At 43.2% G+C, this 16,952-nt stretch overlaps 1 protein-coding gene across 1 annotated transcript in view; it reads left to right on the plus strand.

Moving 5' to 3' along the window:
* Positions 1 to 16,847, plus strand: part of LOC120789939 (cadherin-6-like) — a 55,025-nt gene extending 38,178 nt beyond the window's left edge. Inside the window, exons 7-12 of the mRNA XM_040127155.1 lie at positions 3,098 to 3,351; positions 8,353 to 8,489; positions 9,742 to 9,863; positions 11,592 to 11,709; positions 11,973 to 12,224; positions 13,307 to 16,847. Of these exons, the coding sequence (XP_039983089.1) occupies positions 3,098 to 3,351; positions 8,353 to 8,489; positions 9,742 to 9,863; positions 11,592 to 11,709; positions 11,973 to 12,224; positions 13,307 to 13,809 (1,386 nt within the window). The 3' untranslated portion in view covers positions 13,810 to 16,847. The remainder of the gene's footprint in view (positions 1 to 3,097; positions 3,352 to 8,352; positions 8,490 to 9,741; positions 9,864 to 11,591; positions 11,710 to 11,972; positions 12,225 to 13,306) is intronic.
* Positions 16,848 to 16,952: the final 105 nt, after the last annotated feature.

The raw sequence follows: 16,952 nt of genomic DNA on the forward strand, positions 1-16,952 counted from the left end.
CAGCTTGGAAATGGCCTGGAAGTGACTGCTGGTTAACATGTGGTCACAACGGGCCGCGTTTCAGGCACTATTTCATACTTTTTCCGTGGTCTGACAACAGAAACAGAGAAACGTGTAAATGAGAACAGCTTTATTGGGAATTTGTGTGTATTAAATGACTGTATATGAGCACAGAGAGTAGGAGAGGAGCAAACGGGTGACACTAGGCAGATTGTAAATACGATGCGAGCAACAGCGACATTTAGCGACTTTTCAAGCAGGTTTCAGCCGCTTTCCAGTGGACGTAGTCGTTTGCAGCGGTTCCACAGCAGTTTTTCAACCACGTCCTCAATTTCGCACACTGTCCACACGCGCTCCAGCCATATACTAGGCTTGGACCTAGTGTTGTTCCATCATGCCATGAGCAACTGTGGTCTGAATTGATCCTGCGCGACGTGAGCGGTTCTCCAGAAAACAACAGCACCACTGTAAAGTCGGTTACCTTGTAGAGGAGTTGGGAGTGTGCAGCCTGTCGCCTGCGGTTCTTCATCTAAATTGCTCTGTGGCTGCCCCCAACCGTTTTGCTGGTTGTGCAATATATTTAAAACCGATCCACCGCGGAGAAGAAAATAAAATCTGAAAATAACACCGCCTTGTTTTGTAGCAGCGGCAGCAGAGCTTGCAGCCGCTAACTAGCAGCAGTAGAAAACGTTAGGTTTGCATTAGCAGTAACTTAATGTAGCTCTGAAAGAATGAGCGGTGAACAGTGAGGCTGATGTCAAACAGTAAATCTGGATCACATTTATTCGGTGTTTCCTGGGAATCCCTCATGTATCAGAGGGCAATCCAGGAGGCAGGAGTGGCGGACCCTGCCACTAACAATGGAGAGGTTATTACAGAACCCGAATTCCCCGAATGGCTACTGTCGACCATAAGTAGCATCATCAACAGGCTTTGACTTCATGACAATCTTAAGGATCATAAATTTAAAAGAAAAGCGTAATTTCTTTGGATATATATAAATAGAACATAATATCTCATTATAGTCAGTGAAACTACAAGGGATTTCAGGTCGGGTCATAAAGCATAATTTTCTAGCTTGATGTAAATAAATGCAGGAAATGGGATTCACATTGTTTCAGTTTTGGTTTTGCTCTGTTGCCGTCCAGAGAGCCTCGACTTCATTGTGCTCCCTCAGACCACAGCTACGCCTTTGCATACTGTGAGCGTCGCGCTTCTCGTTTGGACAAAGAATTGGAAACAACACGATGAACCGCATTCGATAAAGACAAAAAAAAAAAGTGACAGGAACTTTTTTTTATTTCCAGACGCTCAGACAGCCAGAAGACGGACAGTGGTTATTAGACTTCCACTCACACTTGCCCGCACTTCCCCAACATGTGTTTTGAGTGAGATTCATTCTTCATGTCAGCTGAGACCAAAGCAGAAATATTGACGCTCGGTATAGATCGCTGCATTCAGCGGTGTGCTGTGGTGTTTTTCTGATGTATTCAACAGAATCTGGCAGTTGCCTTATCAAGCGCCCTCTCTGCAGCCTTCGATCGATCGCTTCCATCATACCATAATTAAGTGGAAGATGACATAATTGCCTTTTGTAGCCGCGGCAGTGCTGTAGTGGATCTTGTGTGCGGGGCAGAGTGTGTGTGTGTGTGTGTGTGTGTGTGCGCGCGGGGGGAGTGAGCATGCCCTAATTCTGAACCTACTAATTAAATGGGCTTGTCAAGTGGGAGTGCGTCCCGTCTCCGTTTGTACCGGCCCTTCAAAGCAACATATTCCTCCCGCTGACGTGCGGTCCCCCTCTTGCCTTAACACGAAACAATGGAAATCAATGACTTATATTATGATATTATTCATGGCTTCAGAAAAGGGTTTGTTCCATCTGGATTTTTCAAGCTTTCATGGGCTGTTTCCAGCGATCACGGACCCGGCATCCTTTCATATGTACAGTAGGTAGCCTGCGAGGAGGCTCACTCTGATCCAGCTGCTCCTGCTCAGCGCTGGGCATACAGTCATTAAAATGCACCGCTCCCCAATTATTTCCATCAATAGGGGGATACCTTCAGTAGCTGCAACTTCAAGAAAAACAAAGAGTTCAGAAAAGGAACATAAAAGCAAAAACATACCGTTAGAATGCACAACAACAGAAAACTTTAGCAGTCATGCAGGAATCAGGCTACTAATCATCCTGCACTGTCCATAAATTATGGGATGTGAGAGGACAGTACAGTAAATGCAGGATTATAGTGGATCATACATTTAAAAAAAAAAAATAAATAACAAAGCTTCTTCCTTTGAAGCAAACTAATGGGTAAAAAAGAACACGTATACCAACAGAAAAGGTCTAGCATAAACATAGTACGGTTGCTCACTGGCAAAAGCGGCAACCGCCAAACGAAGCCTCACTAAAATCCTAACGTCGAATGAAACGACACGCTGGCACACCAAGCAGCAAACGGAACAAAAACTTTGATTAATCTTTTCACGGTCTGGAAGAAATCGGAAAATCGAGTGACGATGTGGCATGTCGTTGTCTGGCTCAAGAAAGAGAAACAAGAACAGAAGAACTCGAAAATAGATATAGTACGTACATTGTTTTGCATTCAAACTGTGTCTGAAACACAAAGTTTTTGTCAAATTTATATACTCTCTCCTTAAAACACCAACCAATCAGATTTCCTGCCTTAAGAATAACAATATTCACTTCCATGTCCAAGACAGCACAGGTCTGATCCGGTCGACGGCCCGCGTGTGTGCGACAAGACAATCAGCCCCTTCACGGGAGCTCGTCAGAGGATGCTCTGGGAAAGATTGTCAGTTTAATGAATAAAATCCCAATCTGACCTGAAGTTAAATGCGGCAGGACGCTGGGAACGGAGATTCGTTTCCCTGAAAATCAACAGCTGAACGTGCTGCTGCATACAAAGGAATGTTTAAAAGTAAATATTAAGGGACAAAGGCTATGATTAATACAAAATTAAAAAAAAAACCCCAAAACATCACAGAGGGGTTTTCTTTTAATTCAAGAAAACAAAGAAATGTGTAAGGTGACGGTTTTTTTAAACAGCTTCCTCAAACTTCTTCTCGCTCTGTTTTGCAGCCTCTGGACTTTGAGAGGAAGCGTCAGTACATTCTCCGTGTTCAGGTGGAAAACCTCCACATCAACCCTCGCTTCTTCTCCATGGGCCCGTTCCGGGACGAGGCCACCATCAAGGTCGTCGTGGAGGATGTGGACGAGCCGCCGGTGTTCGAGCGCGCCAGCTACCTGATGGAAGTCAAGGAAGACGCGGCCAGGAACACCGTCATCGGCGCCGTCAGCGCGTCCGATCCCGACGACAAACACAGTCTCGTCAGGTACCCAACCACATCCCATCTTAAGGGATCATACCATATAAAAGTAATGTATATTTTACTTTACAGCTAAACCTTTAGCAGACTATTTCTGCCGTGTTTTAGATTTCGGAATTCGATTAATGTCCGTACATCTAAAGATCAACAAAAGAAGGTGAACGTGACAGTTCATTCAAACAGCAGTTTGATTCAAAGAAACATAGCTCGAGTTCATCGTACTCGGGAAAATACATTCAGAAACCAATAACTGTACGATGTGCATTTGAAAACAGTTGGCAAAAATGTGAGGCACACACTTCGTTGGTCCTCAAAGATCTAAAATGTGCAAAAAAAAATGTGTACGGTCATTTTAGTTTTTTTGAGACATGTCGTCCTAATTTTGATTCTATAACTATGGAGATACCCCATCGTTTGAGTGAAGATGTTCAAATGCTGTGGTTAAGTGGATGAATTCAAAGGAACTAGCTATTTCCAGAGCTTTTGGTCATGACCTTCATTGAGGAAGTACGCTGAGGGGAAATGGCCGAAAGCTACCTAAAAAGCAAGTAAGTGAACTTTGAGCTTAGAAATTTTTTTTTTGTTAATCTCTATGTGCAACACTTGTAGAACCTAGTACTCACGCAAAGAGCTCCCCGTCAGTGACTTATTAAATATAAACTTCGATGGGAAATGTCGTTAAAGCTCGAAAGGTAGTAAACGGATCTTTGTCCTTCACCGTACATTAACCACAAACAGTGTTCAAATAAAACACGACGCCTCGGGAAGAGAGAGACATCTTCCTGTTAGACATACACAGTGCTACTAAACACTGAAATGTGAGGAAAGTTCAGTTACACAACTCAGGTCATGGTGATACACAATTATGCAAGTATTCTATGAAACGGGAGTAATGGCAGTGGGGTGTGAGGCTGCGCCTCCGACTCTGTCTCAAAGACTTTTTCATTTTTATGGTGCACTAAGGGAGTTGGCTCTCAAGGTTGAAGTTCCACCACTTTATTGCAGGTGTCAAATATGATATCATTCTCTTTTATCGCCCATCATCAAGGAGGTAGCTGTCCCGTGGCATTTAAAGCCGCGCAGTGGAGGGGGAGTGCCGGGAAGCCCGAGGGCTGCCTGGCATGAGGAAGTCACTGAGACGGTTATCTTTATTAGCTCGCCCGGCCGGCCACCGCACAGGCAGACACGCGCACATGCGGGCCCGGATGCATGCGGACAAAGTCGTAATGGGAAGCGGGGGACGAGCGTGCGCGCGCGGTGGGCGCGGCGCGCAGGCGTATGCAGACGCGTTTGACGCCGATATACCGGGACCGCCGTCAGTGGCACCGTGATGGAAGTTGACCCCCGACTTCTCAAGGCGGTGCGATTTGAAATTGTTGGTGGAAAAAGTTGTCATTTCTTTTCAAGTCACAAGTCCAGCCCACAGTTTTTTCTGCTGTCGGCAGGACAGGTGACTTCTGTCTTACTCTTACTCTGCCAGCTCTTTTATTAGAAGTTTATTAGTCCTGCTTCAATGAAGCGTTTTAATGCTGCAATATTCTAAACGCTGTTTCCAGTCATCAGTTTACCAAGGGCGAACTCTGGAAATAAACACTTAAAACCCCTCTAATAGTTATAGACTGAATATTCCTTCAAAATATCGTCTCTCCTCCAGTTCGAAAATGCTGACGCACGCAGACTACGTCCGTACGCAGGTGCCCAATAAGCCTGGTTTTGTATTTCAGTGTGTAGTTAGGCCCTGCTTTGCATTGAAATATAGTGCAGATGCTGCTATTAGTCCATTAATCAGTCAAGTATTTGCTGCTCTTCTCTGTCACTGCGAGTGAAGTATCTCTTGGTGCTGGACCGGGTCAGACGCAAAAAGGCAATTCGATGACTTCCCCTTGTGATTTAGGAGACAGAGATGGACATTTTTCGGTATTTTCAGGCATATGTAGGTCAAACGATTTGCTGAGAAAAATCGGCAGATATATCGAAGATGAAAACAATCATTGGCTGCGGTCCTGAAGGAAAATAATTTAACTGATGTGAAATGAACTGAGGAAATATTTGAAAACTTCCAAGCTAATTTTAGCCCTGGTCAAACTAGATACCTTCTGAGCCACATATCTCAAGATAAATACTTCTCCTGGATGCCCACTGACTCTTGTTCTCAAAGGATGTCTTCGGAAAAACACTCCGGAGAGCCAGCGGGTCATGTAGCTTCTGTAGAGAAGGAGGAGGAAATATGTCCCAGCCTGCTGATCACTAACATTTCTGTAACCCTCCGTGTCCTTCTGCCCGGCCTTCCATCCAGCTGGCTGCCTGCCTGCTGAGAGCAGCACTTTGGGTTCTCGGTCGGGACGAGGCGCGCTGTTGTCTCTCTGTCATTAATCAGGGGAAGGGTTAGGGCCCAGCCGGCTGAATTATTGGGAATATTAGAAAAGCAATTAGTAAAGCCCACGGCCGACGCAGACTTAACGAGGTTAGAGCTACCGTCGGTCTGGGCTAGGTGTTAGGAGTGGAGGAGCAGGCAGAGACGAGGAGGGAGTGTTTGGATAAACACACTAAAATGGATGATGCAGGAGAAGCAGCAGGGATGGGCTGAGGGGGGGTGGGGATAGATTGGGGGGGGGGCTGCGGAGAGAGGAGAGCGGTGCGGCAGTGTATTGAGAGCCCCAGTTCATAGTCTCCCCCTGGGGGTCTCCCTCCTCTTACGCCGGCCCTCCTGATGCTCGCTACTCCATTAATCACACTGATGCATCTCAGTAGTCCGGGAAGCAGAGACAAACAACACGACTGGATAACCTGTTGACTTGTGTGTGTGAGTGTCTGTGTGGGACTGCAAACGGTTACATAAACCCATCATTACCAAGAGGACAAACTGTCAGTGCCAGAGACTGCCATAGGTATACACATACGTTTATATTCATATATATATATATACATACACATATATAAATAGACATATATACGTATATATACATATATGTGTATATATATATATATATATATATATATGTATGTATGTATGTATATGTGTATGTATATATATATATGTGTGTATATGTATGTATGTATGTTAAAGGGTTAAAGGGTGTATATATATATATATATAGGTATATATATATATATAATATGTATGTTAAAGGGCCATTTGTGACTGCCATATGTATACACATACGTTTATATTCATATATATATACATACACATAAATAGACATATAGACATATATACGTATATATACATATGTATATATATGTATGTATGTATGTATGTTTGTATATAAATGTATGTATGTATATGTATATATATATATATATGTATGTATGTATGTATATGTATATATATATATGTATGTATGTATATGTGTATATATATATATATATGTGTGTGTGTGTGTGTGTGTGTGTGTGTGTGTGTGTGTGTGTGTGTGTTAAAGGGCCATTTCATCCAAATCAGAAAAGCATATTGTTTACTTACCTCTGCGGTAGTTGTAGTTTACGTGCCGGGGTTTAAAGTTGAGGATGAACTGATGATGTTACTAATTCAATTTGAAGATTGACTTGTTATTAATTCTTGTAGCACTGCTATAACACCAGATTACTGAAAAAATGTAACTTACATTTGAAAGGTATATGTATATATGTGTACATGTATGTGTGTGTGTGTATGTATATATATATATATATATATATATATATATATGTATGTATGTATGTATGTATGTATTTTAAAGGGCCATTTCACCCAAATCAGAAAAGCATATTGTTTTACTTACCTCTGCGGTAGTTGTAGTTTACGTGCCGGGGTTTAAAGTTGAGGATGAACTGATGATGTTACTAATTCAATTCAAAGATTGACTTATTATTTCTTGTGGCACTGGTATAACACCAGATTACTGAAAAAATGTAACACTTACATTTGAAAGGTTGTCACAGCCGGTTGCAATATTTTGCAAGTGACGAATTACACCTCTGAAGGAAACAGAAAAGCAGCGCAATCCAATTTTCTGTGTGAAAGTCTGTGGGAGACAATGGGCTGTTGGGTTGGAGAATTTCACAGTGTTTTGAAAATGGCGATATTCACTCGAGGGCCGTGGCAAAGCAGCGGAGAGAACTCGGTCCTGGTTCGGATGTTGTTGCTGGGCGGGACTACGCTTTACATTTGGTCGACTCTTTAAATGCAGTGGAGGTGAACTGAATTTTTGTGGGGCTGACATCTGCATAGCTCAAAAGCAACTTGTCCTTCCAGAAACGATGTCCTGGTAAGTCTGGATAATCCACAGATCTCCCCATGAACATGTTTCACTGGAGCTACTATATCTAAAAGAAATGATCCCCGTAAAACCTGTTGACAGTCAGCTCTGTGAATGAGCCAGAGTTAAAAAGACATTATTTGTGTGAAAGGATATTGCTGTTGAGTTTTTTTAAAATGTAATTTTGCAGTGTTTTGAGCAACATGTGAAATTCCGTACACCTTCAATTTAATATTCATGTAAACCTGAAACTACCTCTTTAGTTCGATAGCACAAAGGGTCGTTGAGAAAATGCGTTTTTTTTTGTGAGTTGTGTAAACTGACACTTTACACAACACTCTGAAAATCTTTAGAAGCCGTTCATTAACTCCTGCAGTTTGGCTCATTTGTGCAGGTGAAAAACCACTTTTTTTCCCCGCTCAGCACAGTTGGCCTTTCTTCTGTGGGCAAACCGCTTCTTGGATTGATGCTAAAATTAATCTTTTTCTTAATGCATTCTTGTTGTGGCATGAATAATAAAGGAAGGAAATAATGGCACGGTGCGGACAAGTCCATCGCGCTCGTTTTGAGTACCTCCTGCCTGCTGAAACCCCTCTGACCCCACAGAATGTCGATTTCACTGAGACTCACCAGTAAATGTGACCATTTCCACTCTGGTTCACACCTGAAAAACTCTGTAAATGTGAGTTTCCCGTACACCTCGCCAAGGGAGCACAACACAGGTTTAAAAACCGATCCCCCTGTGTGTGTGTGTGTGTGTTTTGTGCAGGTACTCTATCGATCGGCGCACAGACATGGACAGAGTGTTCAACATCCATGCGGGCAATGGGTCGGTGTTCATCCTCAGGGAGCTGGACAGAGAGGAAAAAGCCTGGCACAACATCTCCGTCATCGCCACAGAGTTCAGTAAGTGCAGCGGGACGGGAGGCGGACATTTCTGTTCACCCCCTTCCTCTTATTCTGCCAGCCAAATTGGATTTCTGGAGTATATACTAACCTCTGAATGTTGTGCGTTGAAGTGCAAAAAAAAAAAAAAAAAGGGGGGGTTTCGTCGAGTACTAGACCCAGTCACATCCAGTTCACCCAGTGTTCGCCGGCAGCTGGTGTCTCTCATTTATCTTAGGCCCCGTTCTTTCATATAAGCCTGCTTTCGAAAAAAAACTGTAGAAACTCACATTGATTCCTATTTTTCCCTTTTAAAGGTATATTTTATTATGCTGCAGCAAAATTTTTTTTTTTAAGGTGCTGTTGTTCATGTTCCATTTTTGCCCGTTGTTTCGACATTTTAAAAACCACATTCCTACCATGCTCACCGCGTTGCTGCTCCGAGTTTCTCTTTTCATCATAAAATACTTTTCTCTTTCTCTAGTTCACCTCCGTTCAAACCTTTTGGTTCTCCGTAAAAGCCCCCGTCAGTGAAACACAACACTTGACTTCTCCTCACTGCAGAGAGGTTTCACATTAAAAGCCTCCCAGTGGCTCACAGAGCACGGTACCTCATATATTTTTTTTTTGGGGGGGCTTTTAATGTGAAACATACGCAGGAAATGAGGAGTCTCGTAGCCAGTAGCTTAACGGTGGGAAAAAAGTAGAACCCACTGGAATTATTAAGTGTAGAAAAAAAACATGTTTTTCTACAAAAAGGAGAAACTCTGAACAGCTGATTGCTGAGTATAACATCACTCTGTTGTTGTTGTTGTACAGATGAAATTAGTGCTGTGGAAATACACAAAAATAAATGTATAACGTGGGGCATTATAGCACAGGTAATTGCACCTCCTCAGTGTTTTCACCCATCCTTTATTTATTCACGCTGCATTATTTGAATAATGGCTTTTATCTGAGAATGTTTGGTAGTCTTGACTTTTTTTTTTTTTTTTTTAATTAAACCCCCAAAATTCAATTTGAGTAAATAAGCACGATAGAGCTGTGTTAGGTAAAGGAAATTATACACAAGCAGAATCTAATTAAGAAATGTTTACACCTTAAATGTATTTCTTTATGTGCATTTTCTTCTTCGTGTCACATATAATTTGTGCGCTTCGAAACACAGGCAAAAGCCACACACACACAAAACACGTACTATGGTACAGTTGTGTGAGGTAAAGTTAGAATCACTACGAGTAAATTTACCGTGTTCACCCCTTGTGTTTCCTAGACAACCCGCGACAGATCAGCCGCGTGCCTGTTTACATCAGAGTGCTGGACGTCAACGACAATGCTCCATCCTTTGCCACCGCATACGAGACGTTTGTGTGCGAGAACGCTAGGGCCAATCAGGTTGGTATGGTTGACACAAAGCCGTAGTCATGGTTTCATCTCGACTTCTCCGCGCGGAATACGCGTTTGCCTCCAGTTCAGCGTGTAATTAGCAGTCCTCAGAGAGAATTTGTAAATCTGTCTCGTGTTTTGAGCTGGAAGTACTAGATGGGTAGGATAACTAAGGCACTTGGGGACCTTTTTTTTCCCCCGCATAAGCTCAAATCTCAGATGAAGAAATGCAGTTTTCAGAACAGTTTCGACCTCCGAATACAGTCAAGATTAAAGAAGTCAAAGAGATGTAAAGAGGTTCAAAAAGAATCTGCCGCGTTATCGGCTGTTTACTGTAAGACTCGAACACGACATCACAACCCTACAGTCGGCTTTTCAGTTGTACTCCTGCCACTTCTCTGAAATGAAATACTGTGACACGCAAGACGTACACTCTGACACCGAGTCGTCGGTTTCAGTATCGCTCGCTGCATAATTTGTGCTCCCCTTCAAATCCGAGCCAAACGCTGCCGTCTGAGATGTTATCGGTGCTCACAGGAAGTGTGACGGCCCAAGCCTTTCGCTTGTTATTTGGTGGCATGTACTCTGAAGTTCTCGAAGGAAAAAAAAAAAAAAAAAAATGCTATTCACCGTGTCATCTTACTCAGATTGTTAACTTCAGTAAAAAAAAAAAAAATAGCAATACAACGGTGAAGAAATACTGTTGCTACAAGGGAAAGTCCTGCAACTGAAAATATTACTTAAGTACATGAGCTTCAGAATCAGTACGTGCCAACAGTAAAAGTATTTATTATGAACAACTCATCTACAAATAATATATAATATGTAATAATGTGAAAGCATCACTTTAATGTTGGTGGGGCTGATTCCAAAAACTACACACTGCTGCTTAATCTATAATAATACATCATCATTTAGTGATAAATGACTTTATTTTGTATAAATAATGTGAAACGTGGCGGAGTAGAGGTGTAAAGCTGCATAGGATGTAAATACTGTAGCTAGCGTTTCTCACGTACTTTCATTGACATTAGAGGACATCAGCATGTTCTTTTTTATAGCAGGGGGGGGATGTCGACCCAGGCAACGTGAGTAATGCGGAACGGTACTAGGGGTTGGAGCTGCTCGTCTGTTTAGTAGTAAATGCCTGCTTTTCCTGTCTTTGCACACAGATGAGACGTTCAGCGTCATAAGTAGTAAACATCAGGAGCTCTTGTTCGCTCGCTGGTAGCTACTAGAGACCTCCCCCAGAGACCGAACTATCCCTTAAACCTGGATTAACAGCTCGGTTATTTGGCAAAGCAGCCGCTGTAACCATCAACATGCAGCTGCCAGACACTAGCAAGCTTGTGCTGATGTATCTTTGGTGATCAGATGGTTTACAGATAGAGCTAGTTCACTACAAAACAAGAGAAATTCTGCTATGTAGTGGATTAGCGGCACCGGCCCGATCGACAGCCTATTCTTTGTTTCACAGCTTTGTCATCATACTTGACTTTACTTTGATTTGTCCGGTATTTATTTCGCTCGATTAGCCGAGAACAGCTTAATTAAATGCCCACGTACAGTACATATGAGATGACACACAAAGACAAACTACCGCGATGGAGTGACGTATCAGTGTCGTGCACGCCTGCTTCCAGCACGATGGCGGCTGATTCATAGGGTTGATTTGTGTTCCTTCGATACGGCGGCTAGCGGTTTGTGTGTTACTCACCTGCGCATTCCTCATTGCAGAGGATACAAACTGTGAGTGCCACAGATCCCGACGAGCCGCTCGGAGGCCACCGCTTCTTCTTCAGTCTCGCGCAGGAGGCTGCTGGGAAGGCTAACTTCTCTGTCCGTGATAACAAAGGTAAATCCACTCTCAGCTGATATTTGTGCTCATCAGGTTAACTTCCATCTTCTGTATAAGGTTTCCACAAGGCACTGACAGTATACCCATTGATAGACTTAACCCCATCTACTGTTGGGATTTATTGATCTTTCTATAGTTTTTCATCCCACGGCATTAAAAGCGCACTCACAGACCAAATGAAATTTTGTAGTGGAGTTTACTGAAATATTGATTTGGGTTACTGACTGCTGCACCGTAACCGGATATCCGGCTGTTTTCAGACAACACGGCCTGGATCCTAACACGGAGGAACAGCTACAACAGCCTGCAGAAGAGCATCTACCACGTGCCTGTGGTCATTTCGGACGGAGAGTTCCCCATGCAGAGCAGCACCAACACGCTGACCATCAAAGTGTGCACCTGCGACCGCGAGGGCAACATGAAGCTGTGCAACGCCGAGGCGCTCACGGCGAGGGCGGGACTCAGCACGGGAGCCCTGGTGGCCATCCTGCTTTGTGTCATCATTCTTCTCAGTGAGTAGTGGCCGCGAGAGAACTACCCAAAATGCGCCCGCAGTTCCATTTTGGAAACGTTCCTTTTTCGCTTTGAGCTTGATTTAACTGCAGAAAATTTCGCTCCACTGAAAATGAGATTTGAGCGTTTCGTACAGCTACGCTCCAGAGCTCCTTGCTCTGGCAAACCACCTCTCACAGGTGTTAAAGAGACAGTCCCGTATTTCACGCCCTCCTCTGATTCATCGCCTCCTGTGGGTGGATCATTCGGACAGTGACCACCGCCGACATGTTCATTTGATTTCGAACAGCAAAGACCTACAGCATCTTAGCTGGGGGGGAATGGAAGGACTGGTGCATTCTCCAGCAGTGATATACAGTAGGTAGTGGTGGCGCAGCTGCATTAGCTTAGTCAACATCATTACTAGACCTCCTTTCAGACCTAAGACAGTACGGATGCTTGAGCTGTAGTTTTTTTTTTTTTCACATTTGGTTGATTAAGGCACAAAGAGCTTTTTCACTTACGTCATTAGAATATTAAGAATTTGTCCTCAGGTCATGATAATTTATGTCCAGTGTGTGAAAAGCCTCGGTTCAATTTGTGGAGACTCCCTCCCTCCTCAAAAAAAAAACAAGGTCTAGGTCAAATATGTAACAGCAAAGCCCGCTTTGAGACCATAGTGTTTCCAAAGCAAATTTAAACTTGTTCCAATAACAGTATTTTCAGCGACCTGCCTATGTAACATGCAAGACAGGCTTTTGAAACTGGATAAAAAGAGAGATACTGACTGATTCCAAAGAGGCTAGGTCGGCTTCATATGCATCACAATGGTATATAACTCGCATTTCTAGCATATGAGGTACTTTGCTGTGTTCTTAAACTGTATTCCTTTGTAATCTTCAGCAGCAGTGGCCCTGAGGAGGCAAAAATAAATAATGCATCCTTGTGGTAGCTGAGGCCTGCTCTACAAAGTCCGTGAACATCAGTGAACACTCATGTAACAACAACAGTTCCCCCTGGACAGTCGCTGGCCTTCAGAACGAGGAGAGGGAGCAAGTCACCAAACTCTTATTTGTTTTCTTTGTTTTTGTTCTCCCTGTAGTGATCGTGGTGCTGTTTGCTGCCCTGAGGAGGCAGAGGAAGAAGGAGCCTCTGATCATCTCCAAAGAGGATGTCAGAGACAACGTTGTCAGCTACAACGACGAAGGGGGTGGAGAGGAGGACACTCAGGCCTTTGATATCGGCACACTGCGCAACCCAGAGGCCATCGAGGAGAGCAAGCAGCGGAGGGACATTGTCCCTGAGACTTTCTACCCTCCCGTCCGACGGCCTGTGCTGCCCCCAACGCGGGACAACAACGGGGACGTGAGAGACTTCATCAACCAGAGGCTCCAGGACAATGACAGCGACCCGACGGCGCCGCCTTACGACTCCCTGGCCACCTACGCCTATGAGGGCAACGGCTCCGTAGCGGAGTCCCTCAGCTCACTGGAGTCGGTGACCACCGAGGGCGACCAGGACTACAACTACCTGAGCGAGTGGGGACCCCGGTTTAAGAAACTGGCGGACATGTACGGGGGCGACGACAGCGACAGGGATTCCTAACGCGAGCCTGGCACACAGACGGGGAGAGAAATGTGAAGTGAAACACACGTTTGAAACTTTGGGCCAATTCTGGTGAATGTGTGGCGAGAAAAATGGTGCAAGGACAGAGAAACGAGCGCTATTTGCCCAAGTGCTCTTTCACCGCCATCGATCACAATTCAGTTGTCCCTCCAGTGACCAGACCAGTAGGCTTTGTGTGTCCAGTCAGTGTTAGTTGCGTTTTTGCAAGGGCACGGGGAAAAGAGACATTGTCTCAAGACTTTTTTTTGTGTGTATATGGGCTGTACATGAGGCCCAAAATATATCTATACTGATTTTTTTTTTTTTTTTGGTTTGTTTTTCCAAAGCTGCCTGTGATGGACACGTTCAACAAGCAGTTTTGTAAACCAACAGATATGCCTATGTATTTTTCCGTGTTTCTGGGACAAAAACATGCTGCATATTGTGAGTTCTATCTTAGCTAGTGTACGTACGGTAATATGATACAATACGCTGTACAGCTCCTTTGTTTTCTAGGGATTTCTATTGCCCAAATGATCCCCTCCTTTCAGTCAAGGCTGCCTGGCATTAGCCGCTTATCTACAGCTGTGCTTGAGCCACAAGTGCCAGAAAATTTTGGTATTGTCATGTCTAATGATAAAATGAGAGCTCTCGCCAGCCTGGATAGAGAGGTGTACGGCATCAAAATTTGTGTTAGGTGTGGCACATTGCTGTAAAGAAGCGGCTAATGTTCTTTAAAGCTCACATGAAGCTGTGATGAAGGACTGTGGATTTTAGAGCCACAACAAACCCCCGCAAATACACTTGTCATTTTTGCAATATCTGGATTTTCATCTCCACACAGCATTTGCTGTGCAGTGAGCCGAAATACCAAATATTTCCTTGCTGAATGTCGTCGGAAGCATTTTCTCTGTACAGCCAACTCTTAGATGGAAAATTGAACACAAAACAGTGTTATTCTCGATGCAACACTCCAAAAATTCACCAATCTAATATGTGCCAGGCTCTGTTAAGAGGAAAATACTGGTCTTGTTGGACTTTTTTGCTCATCTCGACTACAGAAAGTTCAGTAACTCCCAGTGCTGAGAGGAAGCCAGCGAGCTTGAAACTACTGCATTAAATAAGATTAGATGAAACATCTCGTGGACAGTTGCCATTAAAATTCATCATGCAATTTTATTTTCTCCCCCTAAATGGTTTATTTCATCAGTTCAGGTGATTAAGGGAAACAGCATCTGAGCGTTTGAATTAATGTACCGAGCAGGAACAATGATATTGTTGATTGGATGTTATAGAAAAGTTGTATGCTTGTTTAAGCTTGGACCCTGTCCATCTGTAAAGGTTTGGTACTTTATGTGAGAAAGCATCAAAGTCCATGATATGAAGTAGAAGAGTTGCCTTAAATTTGAAAAACAATGAGAAATGGCCTACAGACTAGATTTTTTGATTTTGAAGTTAGATTCCTCTCTTAAGGAAAAGAAAATCATCCAAAGGACCATTTAAATGTACCACGACTTACAGCATTAAAAATAAATCCAAACTGAAAGTTTTTCTTGCTTTTAAGATACAATCTACACTTGTTTCATCAAGATTTTATGTCCCGAAAAGGGCTCCGTCATGCACGGTGGAATGTATAATAATGTAATATAGCACTTCAGTAATAGAAATGTGCCAAAAAGCAAAGAACACCAGTATTTTCCTTCAAAAATCCTCCTATTACTGTACTCCGCTCCCTGCACTTCATTTCATGTACTGTATGTAGTGTTGATCATGAAACCAGTCCAAGTGTCCAGGCTTTACTCAACTGATTTCCTGCGGGACGAACAGCCTTTTCCATAAAGATGCTTATCGAGGGGCACCTGACCTTTGAGTTGCGCGGAATAAGGTTCTTAAACCCAGAGGTGTGTCCTCGCCTCAGAGAGAAGGTCAAAACATTATCCTGCAGCAAGAACACACAGCACATTTTAGTCTTAACTGTGATGTAGAGAACACGGGAAAAGATCCGTAAATAAAAATATTGTCAAATTACTGTAAGACCTCTTAACTATGAATAAACAGCTTTGATATAAAGAGGGCTGGTTGAACTGCGAGGGCAGAATGATATCAACAAGGAAAAACAGGCCAGATAAAACAAGCTCTGCCCTCACTTTAGCAAAAGGCCAACCTGTGAAGAGGCTGACATTTATCAGACATTTGAAACAGTAATAACAAAACACAATGGCATAATTGCCATAGTGCTACTTTTTTTCTTTCTGTCCTCAGAATCAGGCTTGACATCAACAATGGTGCAGCACATTAAACAATCCAATTGATAACACGGTGGTTGGAAAATTCTTTATGCTCGGTTCTCTCTCTTTTGCCCTCGTTTTGTTTATTAGCTTGTTGCTGGAGCTCCCATTGTGTAAGTGGCCATTTCGAACTGCGCCAATGTTGCTATGATAAGCATTTAATGGGTTCAAAAACCCTTCACTCTAAGAAAACTGCTTTTCTGCCTCAAGGTACAATGCGAGGTCTCAAATGGAAATCAACATGACAGCAGTAATCATCAAAAGCATTTTTCTTTCTCTTCAGTGTTTTCTGTCTTCATACAGGGCGCTAGCATATTGCCATTACAATGATGTGCTTGTGTTTTCCTGCGGAGAGTATAATTGCCTCCAAGCATTGGCGCCATGCTCAGCTAAGATAACAGAAAAATGTTGCACATCGTAACGTACCGCACCGCTACGTCTCGGCGGTTGTTTTGCTTGTTTTTTTTTTTTTTGTTTTTTTTTTCCTTTTCTAAGTTGAGGCAACTAGATGGCGACCCTGACGTCCTCTTTCTCCAGATACCATAGATCTGTGGTTGTTGATGTGTAGACAAGGTCGGCCTTGGGGCTCACCTCCACTACGGTATATTATGTTGGTGACAATGTGATTGAGCAGTCAAGTTTTGTCAATGTAGAAACAATTTGAGAGGTTGTGGTAGTGTAAGGGGTCCTATATCATTGGCCATTCATCAATCTGCTTTGTAAAACGTGATATTTTGTACTGAATATTTATATGACACAATTAAATATCTTAAAATCAACCTTCCTATTTTTATTTGTGGGGTATTCTTTCGTAATAACATTGGATGGTTAATAATTTGACAGGTTTATGTACTT

The sequence above is a fragment of the Xiphias gladius genome, chromosome 5 (genome assembly GCF_016859285.1).
Source record: "Xiphias gladius isolate SHS-SW01 ecotype Sanya breed wild chromosome 5, ASM1685928v1, whole genome shotgun sequence".
NCBI lineage: Eukaryota > Metazoa > Chordata > Actinopteri > Istiophoriformes > Xiphiidae > Xiphias > Xiphias gladius.